Source organism: Xyrauchen texanus, chromosome 31 (genome assembly GCF_025860055.1).
Source record: "Xyrauchen texanus isolate HMW12.3.18 chromosome 31, RBS_HiC_50CHRs, whole genome shotgun sequence".
NCBI classification, from domain to species: Eukaryota; Metazoa; Chordata; class Actinopteri; order Cypriniformes; family Catostomidae; genus Xyrauchen; species Xyrauchen texanus.
Genome location: NC_068306.1, coordinates 11,474,500 through 11,487,867, shown reverse-complemented (window position 1 = coordinate 11,487,867; position 13,368 = coordinate 11,474,500). Strand labels below are relative to the sequence as shown.

General features: G+C 37.0%; 1 protein-coding gene across 2 annotated transcripts in view; it reads right to left on the bottom strand.

Annotated features, from left to right (window-relative positions):
• Positions 1-2,830: 2,830 nt before the first annotated feature.
• LOC127625232 (cytospin-A-like) overlaps positions 2,831-13,368 on the bottom strand; it is a 35,387-nt gene continuing 24,849 nt past the window's right edge. For both annotated transcript variants that reach the window (XM_052100390.1, XM_052100391.1), the window contains exons 12-16: positions 11,745-11,904; positions 10,972-11,071; positions 4,346-4,462; positions 4,094-4,153; positions 2,831-3,694 (exon numbers count right to left, since the gene is read on the bottom strand). In XM_052100390.1, coding sequence (XP_051956350.1) covers positions 3,605-3,694; positions 4,094-4,153; positions 4,346-4,462; positions 10,972-11,071; positions 11,745-11,904 — 527 coding nt within the window. In that variant the 3' untranslated portion in view covers positions 2,831-3,604. The remainder of the gene's footprint in view (positions 3,695-4,093; positions 4,154-4,345; positions 4,463-10,971; positions 11,072-11,744; positions 11,905-13,368) is intronic.

Sequence of the window (13,368 nt, the reverse complement as noted above, 5' to 3'; positions counted from 1 at the left end):
AAGACAAAGATAGCTTTGTTGGATTAAAATAATGTTTTTTTCTTCCATTTTGGGTTTTTCCGATAAGTAGCTATCCCAGATTTCCAGGAAAGGTCATGTTTTATTTTATTTTTAGCAAGAATCTGTTTGATAACCTTCCACTGGTTTCATGAGCATGTGCCCTTGGATTAAGCTACATACCACCAGGTTAATGTAAAACAGTTGTGTGTGCGGTGAATAAGATTTGCAGTTTCAGGAAATAAAGAATAAACGTTCTTGAGCCTACCAGAAATGTGCAACATTCTTGTTAAATGAATTGTTTATTGGTCATTGGGGGCCAGGAGTGGTTTCAGGGTAATGATCATAATATCATTTTTGGGTTACAATTTGTTTATGAGGCTATAAACAATTTCACAAACCGATTTACACAAACTTAAATCTGCATTCATAAATGAATCAACACATGTGGGACTTGACTGAAAATCTAAAACTGAATTTGTACAAATACTGCTTTCGCAAAACCTTCATTAAAAAAAAAAATAAATATCACCATCTTACCAACCAAAGCACATAATTTTGCAAGAACAAGAATAAAAATAATAATACAATAAAATACTCCTTTTAATATGTATACAGGGCTCTCTGTATCTCTCATGTAAATCAAATGTATTCTGTAGTGTTGAGGAATTTATACAAATATGAAGTAATGCTGGAGCAGCTGCCCCCGCGACCCGACTTCGGATAAGCGGTTGAAGATGGATGGATGGATGGATGAATTAATGTAAGTAGTAAAAGGAAGTACAGCTATATGATGAGGGCATGATTTGGTTAAAATCAAACTCTATTGTCACGCCGAGGATTAGGTAGCAATACAAACTGATTAAAACTCACAAAATCTCACCAAAAGTTCCTAGAAAAGCCCCACCAGAAAAAAAAAAACATTTATCACTTTTGGCCTTTTGTAGGAAAATCAATCAATGTCAATGTCTATCACATTTCCATATACAAACAAACCAATGTGCTACAGAGCATTCTCAAATTAAACACATCATTTAAAACAATAGAGCTCTTTGCAGCATAAATGGAATAAATTACAGTTCTTAAAAATTACTTGCTGTTCATCATAAGAAGCATACATGTTGCTGTAACGCACTTGATCCCTTCAAGGATGTTTGGAGTTCTCTTTACAAGAATTCACTTGGGAGGCAGTGCATTGAAGACAGCAGAGTAAGTTAACATTTGCACTTCAGATAACAAAAACTGTGCTCTTTATAGGCATTTTCAGGCAGAGGCTTATCTTATAGACAGACATCTAAAATGGGTAAGAGGTACAAAGCATGTAGATAGAAACAGAACCCATGAGTCAAATGTGGTTGGATTGTAGTCTGAGGTTTCAAATTTCATTTTAGCGAGTACACATTCAGGCTTTTTGTATTTGTGCTTTAACACCCGTAAGACAAACACAATCTGAATCAGCAAGCTTCGATAACCCAGCTGGCATTATGTGTCAAATAAGGATTAGTACAGTACTTAAACAAATAGGACTGAAACACTGAAACGCATCCTGTAAAATACTAAACAAGCAGACATGCATTTCTTCTTTGCTTATTTTTCAAACAAAAAAGTCCTTGCAGCATTTTAAGTGACTGGAATGGGACACAGCCATCAAGAGGACAAGGAACATCTGTCAATCCTTGGAAACAAATTAGCTTCAGTAGATTACATATTAAAGTACTAATAGGCTTGTAGTGTATTTAGTGTATGAAAACAAAACTGTTTAACAGCAAGGAGCTCTTGTCCTATTTAAAACAAACAAAAAAAAGGACAAAAAACCTAGTAAAACAAAAGAAAAAGCATCTAGAAAAACGAAAAACAAAAGAGTCTAGTCAAACAAAAGAAAAAGCATCTAGAAAAACAAAAAACAAAAGAAAAAGCATCTAGAAAAACAAAAAACAAAGAAAAAGCATCTAGAAAAACGAAAAACAAAAGAAAAAGCATCTAGAAAAACGAAAAACAAAAGAGTCTAGTCAAACAAAAGAAAAAGCATCTAGAAAAACAAAAAACAAAAGAAAAAGCATCTAGAAAAACAAAAAACAAAAGAAAAAGCATCTAGAAAAACGAAAAACAAAAGAAAAAGCATCTAGAAAAACGAAAAACAAAAGAGTCTAGTCAAACAAAAGAAAAAGCATCTAGAAAACAAAAACAAAGAAAAGCATCTAGAAAACGAAAACAAAAAGTCTAGTCAAACAAAGAAACAGCATCTAGAAAACAAAAAGTCTAGTCAAACAAAAGAAACAGCATCTAGAAAAACAAAAAAGTCTAGTCAAACAAAAGAAACAGCATCTAGAAAAACAAAAAAGTCTAGTCAAACAAAAGAAAAAGCATCTAGAAAAACAAAAAAGTCTAGTCAAACAAAAGAAAAAGCATCTAGAAAACAAAAAACAAAACAGTCTAGTCAAACAAAAGAAACAGCATCTAGAAAAAAGAAAAACAAAAGAAAAAGCATCTAGAAAAACAAAAGAGTAGTCAAACAAAAGAAAAAGCATCTAGAAAAACAAAAAACAAAAAAGTCTAGTCAAACAAAAGAAAAAGCATCTAGAAAAACAAAAGAGTCTAGTCAAACAAAAGAAAAAGCATCTAGAAAAAAGAAAAACAAAAGAGACTAGTCAAACAAAAGAAAAAGCATCTAGAAAAAAAAACAAAAAAGTCTAGTCAAACAAAAGAAAAAGCATCTAGAAAAACAAAAGAGTCTAGTCAAACAAAAGAAAAAGCATCTAGAAAAAAGAAAAACAAAAAGTCTAGTCAAACAAAAGAAAAAGCATCTAGAAAAAAGAAAAACAAAAAAGTCTAGTCAAAAGAAACAGCATCTAGAAAAAAAAAATGTCTAGTCAAACAAAAGAAAAAGCATCTAGAAAAAAGAAAAACAAAAAAGTCTAGTCAAACAAAACACCCAAAAAAAACAAACACACAAAAAAAACAAAAACTAAAAAACAAAACAATCCAATCCTAAAACAAACCAAAAACAAAAAGCCTAGGAAAAAGAAAAGAAAAATAAGAGTATAACTAAAAAGACAAAATAGAACTTATCGAGGCTAAGAAGCTAACAAGCAAAGTCTATTGTGGCGTCTCCCTTTGGAATAAATACTTATTATCTAATACCAATCTTATTCAATACGGCCACACCACAGAGAGGGTGACAAAACAAGGCATCTTTCAAAGGCAATCCCATTTGGAGATATACATTTTTGTTGCTCGAATGGCACTATGGAACACACTACAGTTCATCTCAAAAATAGAGTTTGGCAACATTTATAAAGGAAGTCATAGTCCATTGTGAAGCTAGACAGGGAACATATAGCTGTCTTGTCTATGGGAGCTTGCAGATCTTTCATGATCCTAAAAACAAGTATTGCCAATCACAGAAGCTTAGTTGATTCTGACCAGTTTCTGCAGCAATTCTGAGAAAATACAAGTTGCCAAGTTGTCATGACTACTGATGACAATGCTTCAAAACAGGTTGTTGGCACAGCTGAGGCTTCTGGGAAATGTAGTTTTGGCACCCACAGCAAGGAAAAGTGAGTGAGGTAAGACTGCAGCTGCTGAAATAGCCCTGTTCAAGAAGACCTCAGGTCTCAAAATACTTATAAATGGCTGTCACATAGGTCATGACACTCTGCCAGTCTGGTCTTTCTGTGTGCACCATTTCACCAATGTCCTGTTACTCAGAAAAATTAGAGAAATTAGTAAGAAAATTACATTTGTGTTACATTTGTGGTTTTGTGTGCTCTGCTATCAACAATTATCTTGCCACTGCTTGTTGAGAAAGCTCAGAGTCAACAATGGATTGTTCCTGTAAAGTTGCAGTCAGTTTTAAAATAATTAAATTAGTAACAGATGTTGTATTAAATACAACTCATTTAAAAAAAGAGGGACATGTTCACTCCACTCAGACCGCTGCATAAGATGATAATATACAGTATCATAAAATGTACTGTACAATACCTTAACATAATGCAATTGTACTTAAAGCGATAATCCATTCTAAACCGAAGGTTGTGATTTAATTTAATATGCAGGATGTCAGAATTAGATGTGACTCTCAAATGAAACTCACCAGTGTGGATTTTATTCCCACGCTTTCCGCTGCCTGGAAGGCCAAAGTGAAATTTCGCCTCTGCAAACGAAAGGAAAAATGTATGTCATTCCAATTAACTGGAATTACATGCTTGTCTCCATACAATACTTTTGGCTAAACTGCAGAATGAAATATGTATTCAGGTAAATCAGGCCACTTTTTGACAGTCATCTAAATGGCAAAAGTGGCCAAATTTACTGGAGTACTCCCAATTTGTATAAGCAAACAGACCTTGTCCTGGCTCTTGAGTTCATGGTAAGGGATATGCGCCGGGAGGTAGGTGTGAAGAATCGCACAGAAAGCGAGCCCATCATTCCAGCTGCTGCTGAAGTTGGTGATGTCAATATTCTGTGTGTGGAGAAGAGAGAAAAATCAATGATTACAATTTCAGTTGATGAACTGAGGGCATTTGGAGGGTAATTCAGTGGGGAAACAGTAACATTTTTAAATCTGTCTGACATTATGGTTGTAGTTAAGAGCCGTGGCTGTAAATCTTGGCAGAAATATTGTATTTTTACAGTGTTTAAAGAGACGTTGACAAACACTTTTTACACACTTAAGGATTTCCTTATGGGCTGCGGAATTTCACACAAAGTACTGCACATCCCCCATCCCTTGCATGTTTGGTTTTTCAATAGTTTGCCCAATTTGATCATTTTGGCTGATGTCTGAATACCTCTTAATTTTCAAGCCCTCCCCTCCAACCACCTGGCTCCATTTTGATACGTAATGCCCACTGTCTATGATCTAATCAATTACAGATGGATAAAATCAAGTCCAAGTCTATACATTTTTCCTTGTTGAACATTCGGTTTTATTCTAAAATGTCATATTAGAGCAGTAAAATGGTTTGCTACACGTTTTTTCACATTTAAACCAATTTCACATATTTTCTCTATAATCAGCGCATCAAATTTGGAAAAAAAGTGTGTAGATTCTGTGTGGGCCTTCTTATAATTTTCCTAATTACACTGCACTTACAGTACTTATTATGCACTGTCTTAATCAGTTAGTATTAAAATAATCAGTTAAATTAAGAAAATGCTTGCAAAATGGACCTCTAAACCTATTCTAAGACCAGCATTCACTGTGCTTCTCAACCAAACAGATAAGGACATGTGGAGGGAGGTCCTGGGGTCAGTAAATGGCTGCGAGCTGCTTATTGAACCGCCTCGCCTAGTGCTGGTGTTTTCTCAACAGCCCTGCTTATCTACACCAGCATACTTCTCACACATGCTTCAAACTCCATACATAGAGGAAGCATCCAACAGATCCCAGGCCATTAATGGTTTTGTTGTGACCGGGGAAGAGTGTTCCAGTTCAACAATGCCACAATCGTTTGCTCAGCTATGCCCTCTTTCAAAGATTTAGAGCTCACATGTGTTTCGATTACACATGTAGGTGCAATTAAGGTAAAGAGATGAACACAATAATAATAATAAAAAAAAGATGGCTGTTGGCACTGTTCACTGTAACTTGGAGTGCATTGATGTCAGTGCGGGACGTTTAAAATGAATCTGGAAGGGTCTTTGTAAATACGTTTTAGAGAATTTAAAGTTGGTGTTGGGCTGGTAACCAAAATCCCACAAGGAGTGATCCAAATATGACAAATCAGCACCCTAAAAGGCGCCATAAATGTGCTCCTTAAAACTCCTTTTCTTTAAAAAAAAATTATATTCAAGGTTACATTGAGGCAATTACAATGGAATTGAATAAGGCCAATTTTTTGAGGGTTTAAAAGGAATTTGAAGCTTATAATTTTATAAAGCAATTACATTAATTCTTCTGTTAAAACTTGTGAATGTTTTGAGCTGTAAAGTTGCTTAATCATTGTTTTTGCATGATTACAGGATTTACAGAGTCACATCATGGCAACAAAGTTGCAAAATTGGATATAACAAAAAAGGTAAGCAATTTTGTCACACTACAATCATGTTAGCATGCACATTGTTTACGTCTTGTGGCTATAATTTTGAAACCGTGAGACTGACTGTAACTTTTCTTTACAGGTCAAATTACAAAAAAAAAAATGTTTTTGTGGTAATCAACATTATGCCACAAAGGCTATCGATTGAGCTACAATTTTTACCTCAGGTTCCTCCAGGGGTACTGTTCCTGTAATAAGAATACGGTAAGTCAGTTTGGATAAAAGCACCAACTAAAAAACAGGTTAGATTGGTACTTTAGGATGTGATTTGCTTGCTATATTTGGAATTCGGAACGAATTACATTGGCTGTGCGGTGGCAGTTTACTGGAACTGATATGTGTTCATCTGTTGCATTTCGTCTGATGCGCATTCAAGAGTTCCCAAAAGAAACAAAAGCAGCCTTTCAGATTACGATATCATCCATTTCCTTAGGCAAAGAGGGCCCTAGATCTTAAAAGAAAGAGTAACAGCCCTTATCAGATGTGGCAGGCCAGTGTAAATGTGCAACGGGAGGCCTAAATTGCCAAAACGCTTGGCTTTCTGGCAACCTGCAGAGAGCAGAGTGATGGGAAGGGATGAGCTCATCACAGTGGGCTTCAGCAACGGGCAACTGAGAAGCAGGAAGAGGTCTGCAGAGCACCAGACCTGTGTCACATAGATAACAATGTCCAGCTTATCCTCCTGTACAAGCACAACACTGACTTACCGATTCTAGGATTTCCATATCTAACCATTCCATACCAGGAATGTTCCAGTATCGATGCAAGTTAAGCTCAATCGACAGCATTTGTGGCATAAAGTTGATTACCACAAAAATGTATTTTGACTTACCCCTCCTTTTCTTTAAAAAATTAAAAATTAAATCTAGGTTACAGGGAGACACTTGCAATGGAAATGAATGGGGACAATTTTTGAACATTTAAATACTCACCGTTTCAAAAGCATAGCCACAAGACATAAACAATATGTGTGTGTGTGTGTGTGGAGGCGAGGGCATGGTCGAGCGTTCCTCTGGAAAGGGAGTAAGCGGTAAGGGTTCTCATCTGAGATGAATGGCTGGTAATTGCTTGTTTCTGTGTACCCATTGAGATGGGGGAAATAAAAAGGGCTAGTCCTAAGAGTGTGAGAGGAGAGAGAGTGAGACAGACACCTGACGCTGTGTGTGTTGATCGCCCGGCCCTCATCGATAGATTGAAGCTTCTCCATTATGCCTTATGTGTGTTAATAAAAACAGACATTATTGAGTTGTAATCGCCATCTCCAGTTTCCTCATTCCATTGAGCAGTTACAGTGTGTTAACATGAGTGATAAAATCACTTACATTTTCTGTGTAGAAGTTATAGACAATTTTATGATGATGTAATGTCAACAAACCCTAAAACGACTGTAAAAACTTTACAGTTCAAATAATATGTTTTGTTTTAACAAAATAGTAATGCAAGTGCTTTTATAAAATTATAAGCTTAAAATTTCTACCTTTAAACCCTCCAAAAACTGGCTCCATTCACTTCCACTCTAAGTGCCTCACTGTAACCACCATTTAGCTTTGTGGAAATCATCATTATGCCACAAATGCTGTCGATTGAGCTTAACTTGTATTAAACCCGGAATGTTCTTTTATAAAAGTAAACAAACTTTGAATATTATTTACTACATTTTGATTTCATATGGACTTTAAATGCCTTAAGATTCCCTTAATTATGCAGTAACATTCTCCACTTTTCAGTTATACCCTTATACACTCAAACCTCTTTTATAAGTCAGCGGTTTAGTCTAACTTCAGTGTGGGGGCGATTATGTGTGTTTTTGTTTGTTTGCAGCCAAACAAACATAATTACAGCAGAACCGTATGGAGACAGAGGGTCATGAAGACATCGTGACATCCTCCCTGTGTCCTCTCTCGCTTATGTGCCAATGTTCAAAGTGAGCAGCTAATGAAAAGTCTTGTGTGCAAAAACAAGAAGGCCCAGGGGAGAGAGCATTAGTCTAATCACATTGAAAACAGAGCAACACAGGCCCATCGCTGCAACTCTCTGTGAAAAGTGCACTCCAGGTAAAGCCAGGCCACTTGTAATGAACACATCAGAGTTGCTGTGAAAAATGGCCTTTGTCCACTAGTGGACATCACCATCCATCACACATACACACTTACAGACAGACAAAAATTCAGACAGAAAAAGAGAAGGATTATGGAAGTGTGGTGTCACTTTGACAAAAGAACGGCTGTCAAAATGAAGGAAATTTTTTTTTTTTGCTCAAGGGTGAACAGACTAACACTCCAAACCACAGATTTCAGAATGAATGTTTTGAACACTTTCGGAAGAATACGTGAGTGGTGCTTGCCTGTACAAAAGTTGCTCCCTCCTTGCTAGGGAGTTGTGGGTGGTTGTCAGGGCATTGCTGTTGCGGTTTCTAGGGTGTTTAGGGTAGATGCTAGGTGGTTACTTATTGGCTCAAGTCTTTATGATATTCCGGTCACTTAATATGGCTTGGTTCCTCCTGCAATGCAAGTCTATGGGATTTTTACAGCCAATTTATCACTGCCAGAAAGAAATCTGGCACACTTGATTTATGAAGTATCATTCATGCACATAGCATAAACAATTATGCACCAAATGTTCACAGTTAAAATAAAAATAAACTAATTTAAAAACACAGAATGATAAGGTAACCAAAACCACAAATAAATCAGCAATCTGACTTAAGAATCTAGCCCAATGTGAGCTCTGTCCTCTGATTGGCTGAGGCTGACATCAGGGGCCTGGGTAGCTCAATGATTAAAGATGCTGACAACCACCCCTGGAGTCATGAGTTCAAATCCAGGGCATGTCGAGTGACTCCAACCAGGTCTCCTAAGCAACCAAATTGGCCCGGTTGCTAGGGAAGACATAGTCACATGGGGTAACCTTCTCGTGGTCACTATAATGTGGTTCGCTCTCGGTGGGGCACGTGGTGAGTTCTGGGTTGATGCCGCGGAGATTAGCGTGAAGCCTTCAAACACGCTATGCCTCCACAGTAAAGCGCTCAACAAGCCACGTGATAAGATGCGTGGATTGACAGTCTGAGACGTGGAAATGGGCATTCAAAATGTTATATGCTCGACAGCAGAAGAATAATTGTTATATGAGGTGTGTTTGGTCACTTTAAGAGTTGAACTGTTTAGGATTGAAACACACTCAAGCAAGCGTATCTGAAAGCTGATCATTTATAATATTTCAAACAGGGAAATGGTTTCTACTGTTTTACAGCCTGATTCAACAGTGCAAAAGCATATATATACACACGCACGCATGCGCTTGTTTCTCCAATAACATGCTAGAAACAGCCCAAGCCGTGATACTAGTAGTTCTAAAGTGATGTTTTTGAGAGACTTGGACGCATCATTTGTTTTGAACCAGCAATGGTAGATTCTGATCTGTGTTGTAAGAAAGTAGTTCCATGCACAAATGCTTTTTTTATGACTGTACTAAATTTTTACAAATGTACTTGTTCATTGAACTGTTGTATATAAGCAATGTCACACTCGCAATTGTGCTTTGTGGCCTTAAATCAGCACTGCTGTGATTCGGCTGCAGGCACAAGAATTTTCATCTAGAATATATTTCGAATGGTGTCAAAAACAAAAAACATCCAGCGAGCAGCAGTTCTGTGGATGGAAATGTCTTGTTGATGACAGAGGTCAACAGTGAATAGCCAGACTGGTTTGAACTGACAAAGTCTATGGTAACTCAGATAACCACTCTGTACAATTGTAGTGAGAAGAATAGCATCTCAGAATGCTACTTTGAGAAGCGGGTTGGCGCTGTTTTGGCAGCACGAGGTGGACCTACACAATATTAGGCAGGTGGTTTTAATGATGGAAAAGATGGATTAACAATTGGTTATTTTTGGCCTATAGCCTATTGAAAACCACTAAAATGCATACATTCTTGAATACAATGGTGGTTCCAAAGTGTATAATGATAGAGGATAGAGAATATTGAATATTCATTGAGTAACATAATTTTTAAATTATTCTAAAAAGAAAAAAAAAAGTAGGCTGAATGTTTACATAATGACAGTCGTACGTCAGAAGGTGACGGTTTTTTGTGTCGGAGCATTTTTACAAGTACAAGTACCAGTACATGAGCATGGAATCAGTATCGGGACATCCCTAGTCAATCATGGCTTCCTAATAATACCCATCCATTATTTTACTCTTTCACTCTCTCCTCTCCACCAATAGCTGGTGTGTGGTGAGTCTACTGGCGCACTGTACTGGTGCACTATGGCTGCCATCGCATCATCCAGGTGGACACTGCACACTGGTGGTGGTTGAGGAGATTCCCCTGTTCAATTTATAAAGTGCTTTGAGTGTAGTGTCAGAAAAGACAAAGTTGACCAGTATGGGTTTTTTTAATGGCCGATTCCGATATCCAGAGTGCAGGGTGGCCGATACAATGCCGATATATCACAAAATTTAATACAGTAAATAAAAAACATCAAATTGCTAATTATATATATATATACACACACACACATATGTGCTTCAGAGGTAAATAAATAAGTGCTCCACAGGATGCTGGATCTGCTCAAGTTGTGTGAGGTTGGTTTATTACATTTGTTTAGATCATATGTGCACATATTAGCAGATGGTATATGATATTAGTTTTATTGATATTTTCTTTTCTATCTTTAGACAAGACAGATCAAATTTAAAGTGTTGAGGAGAAAGAGGGAAAATGAAACAGGTGACCACTTTAACATTATGAGCACAAACATATCAGCCGCTGCTCTGATATGCAGACCGTAGAATATCGGCCAATTTATTGGCCTCTGCGATATATCGGTCGACCACTAGAAATGACGCTAGGACAATAGGAGACTTAAGATGGATGTTTGGAACTTTTGAAATCTGGCATAGAAAAACATTTTTAAAAACATTTGTACCTGATAACCCTCAGTCTTCTTCTGGCACCATCTGAGCAGAGCGTTTCTCTTGGATCCTCCATATTCTCTGGCTAAAGCTGATAGAGGGTCCTTCTCTTCTCTGCAGAGACATCAATCACTTTAAAAACACAGTTTCACTTTATTGGATTCAACTTTAGTTGGAGAACAGCTCCATCACTTTTGGGTGGACATAAATTACAATGACCGTTATCAAGGTGACAAAGTTGAGCATCCTTTAACTTTATGCAAATAAGCAGCAACACAATTTAGCAACAACATAATCCCAGCTGCAAAGACGTAATTCTCGACTAAACACTGTCTGCTACCTGTCCAAACCAGCTGAATGTTAAGCTGATTAACCACCTAAACCCGCTTGTACCAGCAAGAAACCATGTACAACAATCTAACATCAGAAGTTGGTTTCAGCTGGATTTTCCGGTAGGCCAGTTAATGCTACATCCAGATAGAGAAGATGCACTGATAACAGAGGACAGTGCAGAAATGAATCGCCATCCCTTCAAAAGGCCCATTCAAACTAAGACTGAGCCACGGTCAAGTTTCAGGACAGGCGAACGAGTGACATCCATTACCGGAACACTGGCCTGTCATCACCGTAGAAAGACAGGGAGCGCTAGAGTGCGAAAGAGAGAGACAGCTGGCAAACCTGACAGCAAGAGAGTCACTTTGGAAGTCAACAAAAGAAAAGCCAGAGCAGAAAGGAACAGAGGCAAACAGAAAGTAGATAGATGAAGAAAAACAAATCCAGTGCTTACCGTAAACGCCCTCGTGTGGTGGGCGTGACAGAGGCGGTTGGGGAGGAAGAGTTTGAAGACAGCTGGGGAGAGGAGGAGCCCATTGTGATGATAGACGAGGGTGCTGATGTGTCATTGACTGACAAATCCCTCTTTAATTCTTCACTGCTTCTGTGGGAAACTGACAAGCAAACAATGCAAAGACATTATGATAAATCATTAGATCATGTGTGCGTGGTTAATATCATCATGACATATTCTGGACATGTTTAAAACAAGATTTTCATAATTGACTAGCTGTGTTGTCTAAACAATTAGTCGATTAGTCATCTAAAGGAAGACCTTAAATTAAGGTCAGGCCTTAATTCTTATAAGGTGTTCACAGAGCATGCATCAGACTGAGAGGTCTCAATTTTTATTAAAGAGATAGTTCATCCAAAAATGAAAATTCTCTCATTATTTACTCACCCTCATGCCATCCCAGATGTGCATGGCTTTCTTTCTTATGCAGAATACAAAAAACATAAAGGCAGCATAGAATTAATCCAGTGGTTAAATCCATATCTTAAGAAGCAATACGTTAAGTGTTCGTGAGAAACAGATCAATATTTGCATTCTTCATGCATATCGGCAATAACTAGTCGGGGCTGATCTAAAGTGGTAATTCATAGTAAAAATAACTTAAATACTGATCTTTTTCTAATCCACACTTATCATATTGCTTCTAAAGACATTAATTTAACCACTGGAGTCTTTGGATTACTTATATGCTGGCTTTATGCGATTTTTGGTGATTCAAATTTTCTGACCACCATTCACTTTCATTGTAAGGCCCTACAGAGCTGAGATATTAATCTAAAAATCTTTGTTTATATTCTGCAGAAACAAGAAAGTCATACACACCTGATGGTATGATGGTGAGTAAATAATGAGAGAAATAATATTTTTAGGTGTAATATCCCTTTAATTGAACTAGATAGAGATATATATCTCTATGTATATTCAGATAATTAAAATGCTTTACATTCCTGTAGCAGTTAATCATTAATAAGGCCATACAAAAAGCGGCTTTAGAATACAATGTATTGTTTACTACCATATTATTGATCATAAGTCAATCATTGGGATACAGTTCACAGCAATCCATCTCACAAGTGAATTTGTGGAGATTTATTATGAGGGCTTGTTTAAGGACCCATCAATTTACACCTACGTCGGACGTTTCGGGTGTGTTGCGTAATAAAAATAAAATGTTTAGGTCACTGTGTTAAGTTAAATATAGTTTAATACTCAATCTTTAAACACATCTTGAGATCCCTTAGATTGCATTTGCACTCCGAGTGTTTTGAACGCAAGAATGTAACGTATGTTTGTGTTGTTCTGCCTACTGAAGTATTTTCTTCACTGTATAAACTGCGCGTTGCTCATACAGCTGAAATTTCAATTACTGGAGTGAACAGGTGGTACTACAAGATTGCATTTCTCAGGAATCTTCCTTATTATGGTCCGTGGGCATGCGATTAATTGCGTTAATCTTATATTATATGTTATTTTTGTAAAATGAATCGCACTGAATTAATGCGTTAAATCAACGGCCCTATTATATATATATATAAAACTTGACACAGTGTCTTAAAAACGCAAT